This window comes from Antennarius striatus, chromosome 20, assembly GCF_040054535.1.
Source record: "Antennarius striatus isolate MH-2024 chromosome 20, ASM4005453v1, whole genome shotgun sequence".
Classification (NCBI taxonomy): domain Eukaryota; kingdom Metazoa; phylum Chordata; class Actinopteri; order Lophiiformes; family Antennariidae; genus Antennarius; species Antennarius striatus.
The window spans coordinates 665,767-680,000 of record NC_090795.1 but is presented as its reverse complement, the minus strand read 5'-3'; the positions used below and the strand labels follow the sequence as shown (position 1 = coordinate 680,000).

Here is a 14,234-nt window from a genome sequence, read left to right as displayed (position 1 = left end):
AGCGTCACTGACTTCAGATGTAAATAAATCTGCTACAAAACAAACAAACAAACAAACAAACAAACAAACAAACAGCGGGGGCCCCAGACGCTGCGAATCCAGGTGGAACTGCTCCATCTAGTGGACGAGAGCTGTCCTCTCCCCCATGACCTGAAAGCACCTCCACTTGACATCCTCCTCTTCCTCACTCTGGCTCTTCCTCACACACACGAGCAGGTCAAAGGTTATGAAAGAATAGAGAGGAATAAAAGCCTAAAGGAGGTGAAGACGTCCGGTCGATACGACAACCTGACCAGCAGGAAGCTGCAGGTATGCTAGGTTCTACGCTATGCTATCAATGCTATTAGCTTAGCACAAGAGCTGACTGTGAGAACTGGACCACCCAGCGTCCAGTCTGAAGCAGCTGATTGGTCGATGTTTGCTCCTCCCACTACACCGGTGACGTACCGGTGGCTGGCTCCGCCTCTTTAAGGACATCAAAGCCATTCTTCTTCTTCTTTAAACCGCTGACTCACTGTTTACAGACGCATTCCACGAGTCACTGCTGGTGTTAATGCAGAGTCGTTCGGGTCAAAGGTCACATCAGAACTGAATTCCTGGAATTCACGCTTATTTATGAGAGTTCTGCTACGCTAGTCGCTAGTAGGGGCTAATAGATGATAAGGGCTCGGTTCTGTCGCTGCCAGACCACCTGGCGGTTTGGCCCCTCCCACGATGACTCTGCAGGACGGCGTCTTCGACAGACTGATGTTTAGTCTGCTGTGTCACTGCTCTTCATCATCATCTTCATCATCATCATGACCAGCATCTTCCCGGCTAACGCAGACGGAGGAGGAAGACGAGTCAGAGTTAGGAAACCATGACGGGAGAGGCGTGGTCTCACAGCTGGACATTCAGAGGCTGGGCCAATCAGAAGACAGCTCCTCCCCTCCGCCGGAGAGAAAGAGAAGAGAGAGAAGCCTGTCAGACGGAAAAAAGGTCACGATTCCCCAACATCCAGACAGCAGCAATTATCAGCAACAAACAACAACTAAAGACAAAACAACAAATAAAGACGAAACAACAACAAATAAAAACAAAACAACAACAAATAAAGACGAAACAACAACAAATAAAGAGAAAACAAAAACAATTTTTTTTTTTTTATGGTCGTTATTGTTTCTGGTTATTATTTATTATTTACATTTGTTCTGATAGCGAACCAGCTCTGAAAAGGTCAAAGGTCACTACAGAACAAGAGAACTGGGTTATGAAGGTGTTGATGGACCTGAAGCGGTTCTCCTGGTTGAAAACAATCAATAAAGTTCTTGCAGGCTCCTGACCCTCCAGAAGGTCCTGGTCTCTGGTGGACCCTCCAGAAGGTCCTGGTCTCTGGTGGACCCTCCAGAAGGTCCTGGTCTCTGTTGGACCCTCCAGACAGTCCTGGTCTCTGGTGGACCCTCCAGACGGTCCTGGTCTCTGGTGGATCCTGTCCAAGCGCCCCGTCTCCAGGGGGCGCTGAGTAAAGACCAGGTGCGGGGGAGGTTCTCTGAACATCTGCGGACCCAACGGGATTTGATCCAGCTGTTTGATGACTGCTCAGATCAAACAGGAGCGTCACCACAGACCTCCTCCCTGGGGGGTCCACCAGGACCGAATGGGAACACCTGGTCCACCTCCAGCTGGAGGACACAGGTCTGGACCTTCAGTTGGTCCTGATGGGTCCAGCTGATGGACTACGTGGGTCCCGGGTCCAGACCGGTCTGAGTCACATGTCTGACTCCTCTGTGGGGGCGGGGCTTAATATTTCCTCTCTGATCCCAGACGCTGAACACACGAGGCCACGCCCACAACAAGGCGTCGGCTGCAGTCACTGAAAATCATGACTCAGCAGACATCAAACACACGTCTGATCTGTTTCATGACTCGACACATCTCACTCGACATACACACACACGCACACACACACACACACACACACACACGCGCACACTCACACACACGCACACACACACACGCGCACACTCACACACACACACACACGCGCACACTCACACACACGCACACACACACACGCGCACACTCACACACACACACACACACACACACACAAAAACACACACACTCACACACACACACACACACACACACACACGAGGTCCTTGTGAATAAACAAAGGTGTTGACCCCGTCGACCCCCCGTCGACCTGACTCCAACATTCCACCAATGAGAAGTGAGAAACGACAGGAAGCTGGAGAGACGTTCAAAAACCACCGGAAAGTCCGACGTTGTTTTAAAGAGATTATTAAGACCAAATAAAGGCAACAGATCCAGACGCCGCGATGACATCATCACTCAGAAGGGCTTTTCCATGTTAATGATGACTATAAAAGGACGTGTGTGTGTCTGTGTGTGTGTGTGTCTGTGTGTGTGTCTGTGTGTGTGTGTCTGTGTGTGTGTGTGTCTGTGTGTGTGTGTGTGTGTGTGTGTGTGTGTGTGTGTGTGTGTGTGTGTGTGTCTGTGTGTGTGTCTGTGTGTGTCTGTGTGTGTGTCTGTGTGTGTGTGTGTGTGTCTGTGTGTGTGTGTGTGTGTGTGCGTGCGTGCGTGTGTGTGTGTGTGTGTGTCCAACACCTGTAAATCCTCCAGCAGTGATTCGTCAGCTCTAGACACACACACACACACACACACACACACACACACACACACACACACACACACACGTGGTGGCGGTGGACCTACAGGAGATGATTCAGCAGATCCTCCTGTTTGAGGTGGGCTGCTTCACCCCAACACACACACACACACACACACACACACACACACACACACACACACACACACAGACTAATGTTAATGCATATAAACATCCCACACCTACAGATGAAAACACGTCTGAACACAAACCTTAAATAAACTTCAGGAGGACTAGTACTGTAGTACTGTAGTACTGTAGTACTGTAGTACTGTAGTACTGTAGCAGTATAGTACTGTAGTACTGTAGTACTGTAGCAGTATAGTACTGTAGTACTGTAGTACTGTAACAGTATAGTACTGTAGTACTGTAGTACTGTAACAGTATAGTACTGTAGTACTGTAGTACTGTAGTACTGTAACAGTATAGTACTGTAGTACTGTAACAGTAGAGCACTGCAGTACTGTAACAGTATAGTACTGTAGTACTGTAACAGTATACTACTGTAGTACTGTAATAGTATACTACTGTAGTACTGTAATAGTATAGTACTGCAGTATTATAGTGCTGTAGTATTATAGTACTGTAACAGCATAGTACTGTAGTATTTCAGTTCTGTGGTATTGTAGTATTATAGTTCTGCTTTACTGTAGTGTTGTAATACAGAAAAAGTATGTTATTGTAGAACTGTAGTGTTACAGTACTGTAATACTTTAGTATTATAATACTGTAGTATTATAGTACTGTGGTATTATAGTACCGCGGTATTATAGTACTGTCGTATTATAGTACCCTGGTACTATAGTATTGTAGAAATATAGTACTGTAGTATTATAGTACCGCGGTATTATAGTACTGTCGTATTATAGTACCCTGGTACTATAGTATTGTAGAAATATAGTACTGTAGTATTATAGTACTGCGGTATTATAGTACTACCAACCCACCAACTTTTATTAAATAGCGCTGAATCACATCTGAAGACATTCCAAAGCGCTTTCCAGATAGAAAACCAACACTGTCCTCCAGGGCAGCTTAAGCCACGGTGGGGGGGGGACTCCCTCATTGAGGAAGAAACTCTGGGCAGGACCCAGACTCTGGAGGGGGGGTCATCCACCTTGACCCATAGTGCGCTGTCGTTGTGGTATTATAGTACCGTGGTACTATAGTACTGTAGTATTATAGTACCGTAGTATTATAGTACTGTAGTATTATAGTAGTGGTATTATAGTATGTAGTGCTGTAGTATTATAGTACTGTAGTATTGTAGTAATGTAGTACTCACACAGCTGCATTAAACTGTAGTATTGCTATAGAACCTCCACTCAGACAAACTTGTTGTCATGTTGACCTTATCCAGATGATACTATGCTACACAAGACATAACACACGCTACAGGCTACATGCTAAAGGCTATAACACTACATGCTACACACAGTGACGCCATCCTGTCACCACAGAAACATCAGCATCAGTTCTGTGAGAAGAAAACTTGGTTCTGATTGGACAAAACCAAAATCACAACCGATCGAAATCACGGCGTGAATTTTTTGCAGATGGGATCAACTGATCTAAGCTCCGCCCCCGTGGACACCCCCGAATGGTAACGGGGGGTTAACGGGAAACCCTGGGGGTTTCCAGGGATGAGAACAAAGTCTGGCTCGGAGCACCGGGCCGTTGCCTTTACGAGTGGGTGGAGCCGGCGGGTGTGGTCACCCGGGTCCCCTCCCACTCAGGATTCACACATGGATGCTTTTAACTGGGAGAGGAACCGGCGTGTGTCAGGTGGGGGGCAGTGAGGTCTCAACCAGAGCCAGCAAAACGCTGACGCGTCAGCCAGGACTTTAATAAGCAGCGTTTAAGAGCTGTGGAGACGAGAGCAGCATCACCGTGGAAACCAGGAACCCATCAGAGCAAGATCCACTTCCTGGTTCCACGCCAAACACAAACCAAAGGACAGGAAGTGGGCGCTGCTGGGGGGGAAGTCAGGGGAACGCTGAGCAGTGGAGGAGGGTCAGAGGAGTCCTCCCTCCTCACCGCCCCCAACCTCAGACCGTTTGGATCAGCGGACAAGAAACACAGTGGTACAGGTAGTCCTTGAGATACGAACACTCGGAGATACGAACATCCAGAGATACGAGCATCCAGAGATATGAACATCTGGAGATATGAACATCCAGAGATACAAACATTCAGAGATATGAACATCTGGAGCTACAAATATTCACGCACACGAACATTTTAAGATACGAAAAACGCTCCAACACTCGCCTCGCCCTCTTGTTGTTGTTTGTTGTTGTCTCTGTTAGCATCTCTCAGTAAAGAACCTTGGATACTTTACTGTTTATAATGATGCTAAAGCTAAAGCTAGTGTAGATAGCGGTAGCGGTGACCGTCTCTCTGATGACAACGCTGCTGCTGAGTGTAACTTCCGGTTCTGGAGGACTTTACAGAAACTAGTTTCGGAGGAAGTGGGGCCGTCCTCAGCTGATCCTGGAGCTTTTACAGTAATGCATAATGTAAAGAACCAGCCTCATTTGAACGCCTCATGCATTATGTAGGCGGAGCCAACGCCAGGGGACACCCTGCCCCTGCGGGCTCATACCTGGGGGTTATGGGGGTGTACCACTTCAAATTAAGATAAAGATTACTGACCAACAGATACGTAATGGTGGGCGTGGGGGGGGGCGGTTCTGGTGTCGAGTCGGTTCCTGGACCGGGTTCACCTCAGGTCGTGGTCCTTTAAGGGAAGGGGGGCCGGATGAAGTCTTTCATACTCACATTCAGCCGGCATCGAGTCGCTCCCTCCCCCGCCTCCCCCCACCCACCCCCATCTCTCTCCAGTCATTATGTATGGAGGTGGGGCAGCTCTTAAATGTAAATGTCCCTCATGCATAGCAGAGCAGGGCCCCCCAGGACCGCGGGGCCTGAATGAGAAATAAATTAAACACCTCCAACCACTTCAGATGACTGTGTCCTGGTGCGACCCGCCGCCGACTCATCGCCACGCTTCAGCAGCTGATGGCAGCCCAGTGGGCGGGATCACATCAGCTAGGGGTCACACAGGTGGGGCTCGGGGTCACCAGATTAGGGATCACCAGGGAAAGCCAAACTTTGGCGCTTCCTGATTGGCTGGAAGTTCCTGTTCCGTTCTAGAGGTTCCGTCAGAGGGTCGTCTGCACCCCAACAACCGGGTCTGTGTGACCTCTGGGGGTTACACACCTGTACAGAGCTACAGGTGGTGTGAAATGAACAGAACAAGAATGGCTAGTAGCAGTTAGCAGCTAGTAGCAATTAGCTTGATTAACTCGAAGAATAATCAGGTCAGAGAAGAGGTCGCTACCTGCTGTTAGCATGCTAGCTGGAGTGTTAGCTGTAGGGCTAGCTGTAGCTTTAGCTGAAGGGCTAGCACTGGCATTAGCTGAAGGGCTAGCTGTAGCGTTGAAGGACTTCTGCTGGTGGTTTCGGCGTCGTGATGAAGCGATCAATCGGATGCAGGAAGTGATTGGACAGATGCATGATGGGAAAGGGTTCTTTTTGGGCTGCTGATGTGTGGCGATCAATATTCACAGGCCGCCGTCGAAGCGAGGCGAGATGGTTTGACGGCGTTCTGGTGAGTGTCATGTGAGGACGGCGAGGCTCATCACCCCCCCTTCAATCAGCGAGTCCCCAGGTGAACTCTGGGTAAATTTACATTTGAGTGGCCGAGCGGCGCCGTCACCTGAATGTCAATGTTGGGCTGATTGCAGAGCGATGAGAGGGGGGAGGATCTCTGAGGGGGGGGTGGCGTGTCCTCAGCGAGGTCGATGGAACCTTCATCAGAGGAGGAAGAGGAGGCGATGAAGAGTCTGTTAACCCTTTAACGACCCGCTTCCTGCTTCAAATCAAAGTTTGGGAGGAAATTTGAAATTTTGTTCATGGAGGAGTTATGGAGTTAAATGTTTCTGACGTTATTTTAATTTGGATAATTTTTATATTATTATAATTAAATGTGTAAAATTCACTAAATTATTTAGCAGGAATTGTTTTCAAGTTCATGGGAATTTTAAAGTTTAAACATATTTTTAGAAGTTCAATTCAAGAATTTACAGCATTTTATTTCAAAATGTATCTTGTAAAAGGTGCGTTTCTGATCCTCGTGAAGGTTCTAGTGGACAGGAAATTAAATTAAATTAAAAAATAACAAATAAAATAGATAACCTCATCCTCTTCACTTGATTTTTTAGCTGCTCACTGCTACTAGCTGATAAATGCTGCTAGCTGCTTTCTGATGGTTTTGGCCCCGCCCCCCCAGGATCACCTGACTGGTCCTGGTGGGGGGAGGACCTGATGAACACATTTCAAACATTAGCCTTGTCCTTGCCTCAGGTGAGCGCCGCTGCCTCCCTTTCTTTCTCTCGTCTCATCTTCCCCACCTTCCTGCAGCTCTTCATCAGCGAGTCGATGACTTCCTTTTATCCTCCTCTTCTTCCTCCTCCTCTTCCTCCTCCTCATTCCCCTCCTCTTCCTCCTCCTCTTCCTCCTCCTCCGGGTCCCGGTTTGATGTTCGGAGGCCGGTTCAGGTGAACACGGCGCTCAAACTTTCATCTTCTGCTCCCATTAAACTTGGAAGGAACTCAACCTAGAAATGCATCGATCTGATTGGCTGAGGGGCGACGGGCCGGCGCTCCTGAGGGAGTGTCTCTCTCTCTCCTCTCCCTGGATAACCTTCATCCTTGGAGACGATGACTCCAGTCTGTTTCACCGCAGCCAGAGTCAGATCAGGACGGGGAGCAGCGCTTCAGGCGGACGATACGGCGCCGGCACAACTGGAACCAGATCTAAATCCAGATCTGGAACCAATACGGGATCCAGACCTGGACCCAGATCCATATCTGGAACCGGAACCAGAACCAATACTAGTACCGGAACTGGATCCGGTTCTGATTCTGGATCCAGTTTCAGTTCTGAATCCAGTTCCGGATCCAGTTCCGGATATCGGATACAGAACCAGAACCAGATCCCAAACTGGAAACGGATCCTGAACAGGATTCAGAATCACATCCAGAACTGGATCCAGATTAGAGCGGGAAAAACCAACAGGGGCGTCGTGATCCCAAAACTGGAATCGAGATTTCACACAGCGCTGAACTGAAACCCTGCCATTGATCTGAGAGACGTACCAATCCGGATCATGATCCACATTACGATCTGGATCATGTGCCAATGTGGACCAATCTGGATCAAAATCTGTATCAAATTCTGGATTATGCAATGTGATCCAGATCTGGATCACGGTACGCTATTGTAATCATAATCTCAATCGCAATCCACATCTGATCCTGATTACGATCTGGATCAGATGTGGATCGTGATCCAGATGCAGACAGAAAACACGCTGCTTTCAAGCGTCTCAGGTTTTTACAGTTCCCTCCTCAAAGTTAAACCTGAATATACGACCCCCCCATGAGGACTCTCCGTACTTCAACTTCAGGTATTTTATTGAATTCAATCTGCAGACGAGGATGAAGGAGTTTTTAACTTACGATGACCTTTGAACTCAGGTGAAGGTCGTCTCTCCTGACGACGATTCATCAAACGGACGACTCTTCTTCTCTCCTTTAGCTCCGCCTCCTTCCTTTTCCTCATCATTTGTTTTCTGCAAGAAAAACTGAAACAAGACACGACGCATTAAACCCCTCCTCCTCCTCTGACGGATGGAGCTCATTGGCTAATGTCACAGCAGCTGATGGATGATTGGTCCCTTCAGGGAGCGACCGTCATTGTGGTTGCGTGATTGACTCCCTGACATTTTGGGTGTCCAACAACCAATCAGTTGCTCTGATCCGCCTGCTGAGGTGACAGGAAGTGGAGCAGAGCTACTTCCTGTCTGGCGTTAGTGTCACTAGATGTAATCTTCGTTTATTAGCTGCTCATTAAAGTTTTACGGTCGCCGCGTCGCACGGAGGTTTCCTCTGAACGCGTTTCATAATCCCTCTGCCGTAAAACCGCCCGGCAACAAAGGCAGCAGCTGATTGGACGGCGGCCCGGTGGCGGCGGCTGATGTGACTGACAGCGGTTTCTCCCAGATACCAGGCTCGTGTTTCACCCCCCAGGACCCGTCTGGCTGATGGAACGGGGGCGTGATCCCGTCCTGACGGACCGATCCGCTCCAGCACCGCTTAAATCAGCCCCCCCCACCCCCCAGGGCCCCCTGACCAGGGTCATGTGACACGGCGCTGGTCCAGAACCAGTAAAGATGGTTTTCACCTGTGAAGCAGAAGAGCCCCGCCCCCCCAGGAGGAAGATCCACAAACAGGGCTGGGCGTGGCCCCCAATCCGTGACCCGGAGACGGGTCTGATGGTCTGACCCCCCACCATATGGTCCAGGTCCAAGTCGGGTTCTAGGAAAGAGTCAAAAATATACACAATAATATATACAGACCCCGCCCCCTCTAATGTGGGGGGCGGGGTCAAGACTAATCTATAAACACAAACGTCAAAGATTCTGTAGTTACAAGGAATTAACAAAGTTCTTTCATCCCCATAAGACAGAGGAAGAGTGAGTTTTAACCCCTTCCTCATCTTAGCTCATGATGAGCTAATGCTAAGCTAACGGGCTCCTGATTGGCTCTTCTGGTCCTGGATCCAGTCAGGACTTCCTCTGGTTGTTTCTTCCCCTTGTTTCGCAGCAGAACCATCAGACTGCTCCTTTAGACCCGAGCAGTCATGAAGAGAAGACAGGTGCTGCCCCCCAGGGGGCGAGAGGTGCAACTACAAGACAACACACCACCAGACTCCTGGATCACAGCCCTCATAAGCAGTGTTTGAGTTTGAATCCAACCTGTATGCATCCATCCATCATCCATCCTTAATACATCCATCCAACATGATCAGGGAGCCTAGAAACCAAGAAAACATGTTAGAAAATTAAATACCTTTCCAAAAAGTCAAAAGAAACCCAACTAGTTGAATCGCCATGGCAACGCAGCCTCCAACAAAAACACAACTCACTCCAAAGAATAATTAGAAGTTTGTTTTATTGAATGGAGGTGAGAAAGATGAGCAGTGATCGACATAAACAAACCTTCAGGAAACGTCAGGCTACGAGCTAACTGACGCTAGCGCTAAGGAGCGCCAACAGTCCAATCAGAGGGGAGGAACTGGATTAGAGGCAATAACTTCAGTCAGTTCAATGTGAGACAAAACAGCCGATGACATCACTACACTGTCAGCCACTGCTAGCTTACTGGATAGCATGGGCGGAATGGAATGTGGCTCGCTAACCCCAGCAAAAACGCTAAGCTAGCACGCTAAAGACAGTAAAAACTTGTCCTCATATTAATACGAGTTAATGTTAGCTGCTGCAGACAGGCTAACGCTAGGTAGACAGGTGTTTCCTGTGTCGTCCTCATTGGGTAACTTCACATCATTTCTTTTATGACTCGTCGGGAGCGAGTTTGAACCTGTAACCGTGGTTACGGATCAGCCTCGTTCTCAGGTGTAGACGTCTAGCTCCAAACGGCTGCAGGCGGGTCCTGCTGACGGTCCTGTTGGGTTGTGGCCCCCGGTCAGAGTTTAGCCTTGGCCTGGAAGAAGCTCATGACGGCGTTGAAGCACTCGTCGGACATCCAGCGCTCCACCAGGAGCTCCACCTCCGCGTCGTTGACGGCGTGGAGGCGGTCCTTCTCCGCCGAGCGGAGCAGCTGCTTCGACAGCGCCAGAGACTGACGGGCACAAAGAAGAGGTTTGACCCTAAGAGGCTCCTGTAGGCACTGGGTGTGGTCGTTTAGCATCGAAGCGACGCCTCTTTAAGGCGGGGCAAACAGAACAGAGCAGCCGCCATTTAAAGTGGTTTACGAGCAGCATCTGCTAGCATCACCTTTAGCATGTTTCCATGTGCAGACGGAGCAGCCAATAGGAATATAGCATGAGTGTGTGTTTACATTGGGGGGCAGCTGGGCGTAGGCCTTCAGCCGGGGCCACACCTCCGTCTGGAAGCTGCTGTCGGGGAACACCTCGGTCACCAGCCCCGCCCCGCACGCCTGCACCGCCGTCAGCTTCCTGTTGAACAGCAGCAGCTCACTGGCCTGGGGGAGGGACCAGGGCAGGGGGCGGGGCTTAGTTCACACACCTCCAAACGACTCGAGTTAGAAAAGAGGGCTGAACTGTGTGTGTGTGTACCTTGGCGGTGCCCATGATTTTGGGGAAGACGTAGGAGGAGCATCCCTCAGGACTCTGACCCAGCTGACTGAATGGCGTCTGGAAGGTGGCCTGGGGGGGGGGTCCCTCATCAACACCACAAAGCAAGTGTGTGTGTGTGTGTGTGTGTGTGTGTGTGTGTGTGTGTACCCTCTCTGTGGCGTAGACCAGGTCAAACAGCCCCAGCAGCGTGACGGGGATCCCTACAGCTGGTCCGTTCACCACGGCAACCAGCGGCTTCGGGAAATCGATGTAGGCCTTCACGTACTTCCTGTTTAGTAACCAGAAATTTAACTATATAAATATTTATAGTCAATTAAAGTATGATATCGTATATAATATATATTATGTATAAAATATACATATTATATAATATAGATATAATTTAATTTTTATTAATATTAGTAGATATTTATTCTGATGTCTGATGTCTTGAAGCTCACAGCTCCGCCCCCGGGCCAGCAGCCATCCAATCAGAGCTCACCTGAGCAGGTCGCCGCCCCGTTTGGCCATGGCCTCCACCCCTCCCTCAGGGATCTGAGTGAAGTTGGTCAGATCGTTTCCACTGCAGTAGAAATCTCCAGCGCCTGAAGCACAAACACGTCAGCGTGTGTGTGTGTGTGTGTGTGTGTGTGTGTGTGTGTGTGTGTGTGTGTGTGTCTACCTGTCATCACGGTGAGAACTGACTCGTCCTTAGCCGCCTCCCCCAGCGCTGTGATGATCTCGTTGTACATCTGAGAGACATTAAACTTTAACTTTTGTCCTTCAGACGTTCTGATTCAAACTTTTCCCGGGTACCGAGTAGGGAGTGTCTCCTGCACCTCGTTGGTGATGGCGTTCTTCTTGGACGGCCTGTTGAAGGTGATGGTGGTGATATTGTCGCCCCTGGTCACCAGCAGCGTGTTGTACGCCGTCCCGCTAGCGGCCGGCGCCGCCGCCGCCTGGGCGGAGCCTCCACCCTCTTTCTCCACCAGGGAGCCAATCAAGTCACAGTACATGTGCCTGGCTTCATCCTGGGAGACGTTAGTAATGTTTAGGGGTGGAGATGACATCATCACCGCCCCTCCCTCCTGAACCAATGACCTCCTCTCTCCGTACCTGTGAGACGGCGCCCAGGGATTTCCACGCCTCCCATTTCGCCTTGTTGACAAAGTCCAGCATGCCTGGTTTGGGGGTGTTACAGGGTCCCTGGGTGGCCTGCAGGGGGGTCAGCAGGGTCAGACACAGTAGGACATGTAGATAGATGATGACAGGCTCCGCCCCCAGCGGCTCTGACCCCACCCACCTGTTTAAAGAGGGCGTAGATCTTCAGCTTGACCTCGTTGCCGGGGTCGCTCTTCAGCGTGGACAGTTTGGTCTTAGCCTGTTCAAACTGCTCAACCGTCGCCCCTGGACACACACACACACACACACACACACACACACACACACACACACACACACACACACACACACACACACACACACACACACGATGACATCCCTCTCACTGGTCTGGGGTCTGGTTCTGGTTCTGGTACTGACCCATCACAGAGGCTGAGGTGTGGACTTTCACAACGGGACTGGCGGCGAATCGAGTCGAGCTGCAGACACAACACAACCGTTAGCTTCACCGCTAGCGTCCTGGAGCAAGAGGCGGGGTACACCCCGGATGAGACACCAGCAGACTGACTCACTAGTCTCTTCTGCAGGTCTTTAACCCTTGAAAACTGATTAAAATGACACACATTACCTAATCGGGTCCAAAAAGAGCTCATAAACGTGTAAAAAAAATATAGTACAGAAATATTTTTTTTCTTTCAATGCATCAGATCTTTTCCATTACTACAGCCCTATTCATAGATATCAAGTTTATTATATTTATTATTATTATTATTATATGTTCACATGGAATTTTCCATTAGAACCCTGTTTTTCTTCCAATGGGAAAAACACAAAATATGGAATATTTACAAGTTAGTGTACAGTTTAATACTTCTGATAAAGATATTAGAACACTGAGCCCACAGAGCGGCTCTGGGGTCGGGCTGAGCCTGGACTGTGAGACAGTTCTGGGGAGCAGGACCATGTCTAAATTCAGGGCCATCATGAACAACACCCCCCCACACACACACACCACCTCCTCACAGCTGAGGAGCACCTTCAGGGACAGACTGCTGTCACACAGCGCCTCCACAGAGAGGCTGAGGTCCTCCTTCGTGCCATCAGGGGGTACAATGACTCCCTCAGGAGGAGTGGGGGGAGGTGGGAGGTCAGCACGGGGTTAAATGGATTTAATATAATTTTATTCTGTTTATATTTTAATGTTATACTGTTTATATTTTAATATTTTAGTATATGTCCTGTTAGTGCTACATGTGTCTGTTAGTGTCTTGTGGTGTGTCCTGTTTTGTTTGTTTTTTCCTGGTGTTTGGCTGAGCAGTGGATGTGTGCAATTTCCTCCGGGATTATGATCGATCTATCTATCTATCTATCTATCTATCTATCGTTCAGGTGTTTTAAACCTCTTCGGACTGTGACGTCACACTTGACCTTTGAACCGGGTCCGTCGTTCAAACCAGTTCGATCTTGTCCCTCAATCTGGAGCAAAAGTCACGGCTAGCATAACATGCTACAGTTAGCTTTGCTCTGCTAGCTTCTCTCCGTTAAAACTACAGACTGTTTACTATCCGTTTACCTGTAGCTTCATGCTAACTAGCCATTAGCACAGCTAGCGGCTGTACATTCGCGCGGCTGCTAGCTCTAGGCTAGTCAGATTGCTCGGTGAAGTGGGCGTTAGCATGAAGCTAGCTGACGCGAACAGATTCTCACCTTCGTAACGTGATGAGGCGCCAGGGAACCGACAGCTTCAGGGCGACGCCGGCCATCTTCGTCCGGCCACGGGAGGTCTAGGTCGGGTCAGAAGGAGGACGAGCTCCGGCGAACCCGAAACCGGAAGTTTGTTCTGTTTACAACTCAGATCCCGCCCATTTAGCAGCATCCTGCTCTTCTATTGGCTGAGTTTGAAACGGACTCCAGTACCAACCAATTAGAGCTTACATTTACAAAAAGTCCCGCCTCAGATGCGTTCATTGCTTCTGTAAACTAACAAATCTAAATTTTATGACCTGGAAAAAACGTGAACTCATGTGATCATCCCGCGAAACATGATCGATATAAATTATTGACCACATATAAAGACAATTTAGATGACATAAGTGAAATTCTATCAGATCGATGGGACATCGATCACTTAAAATCGATCACTTAAAATGCGTTTTAAACTTGTTTTCCGACTGGATTTACGATAAAACATCGGAGAAACTGCCAAAAACGTTCACGCTGAAACAAATAACATAATTATCACCTAATTATTATTATTATTATTATTTACTGACTCAGT

The 14,234-nt window shown here is 48.9% G+C and overlaps 1 protein-coding gene across 1 annotated transcript; it reads right to left on the bottom strand.

The window, feature by feature from the left end:
- Positions 1–9,671: 9,671 nt before the first annotated feature.
- eci2 (enoyl-CoA delta isomerase 2) lies at positions 9,672–13,811 on the bottom strand. The gene is made up of 11 exons (XM_068303964.1): positions 13,664–13,811; positions 12,377–12,435; positions 12,138–12,241; positions 11,951–12,049; positions 11,674–11,865; positions 11,517–11,586; positions 11,337–11,439; positions 11,003–11,123; positions 10,835–10,924; positions 10,597–10,740; positions 9,672–10,377 (listed from the first exon to the last, which is right to left on the bottom strand). Exons 1-11 carry the CDS (start codon positions 13,717–13,719, stop codon positions 10,222–10,224), a joined length of 1,194 nt encoding a protein of 397 aa, XP_068160065.1. The 5' UTR covers positions 13,720–13,811; the 3' UTR covers positions 9,672–10,221.
- Positions 13,812–14,234: the final 423 nt, after the last annotated feature.

Excerpts from the sequence above, each read along its gene's own strand:
- eci2 (XM_068303964.1), bottom strand. The coding sequence starts at position 13,719 with ATGGCCGGCGTCGCCCTGAAGCTGTCGGTTCCCTGGCGCCTCATCACG. Across the intron at positions 10,925-11,002 it reads TGGTCTACGCCACAGAGAGG|GCCACCTTCCAGACGCCATT; the intron begins GTACACACACAC and ends CCCCCCCCCCAG. Across the intron at positions 10,741-10,834 it reads AAATCATGGGCACCGCCAAG|GCCAGTGAGCTGCTGCTGTT; the intron begins GTACACACACAC and ends TCCCTCCCCCAG.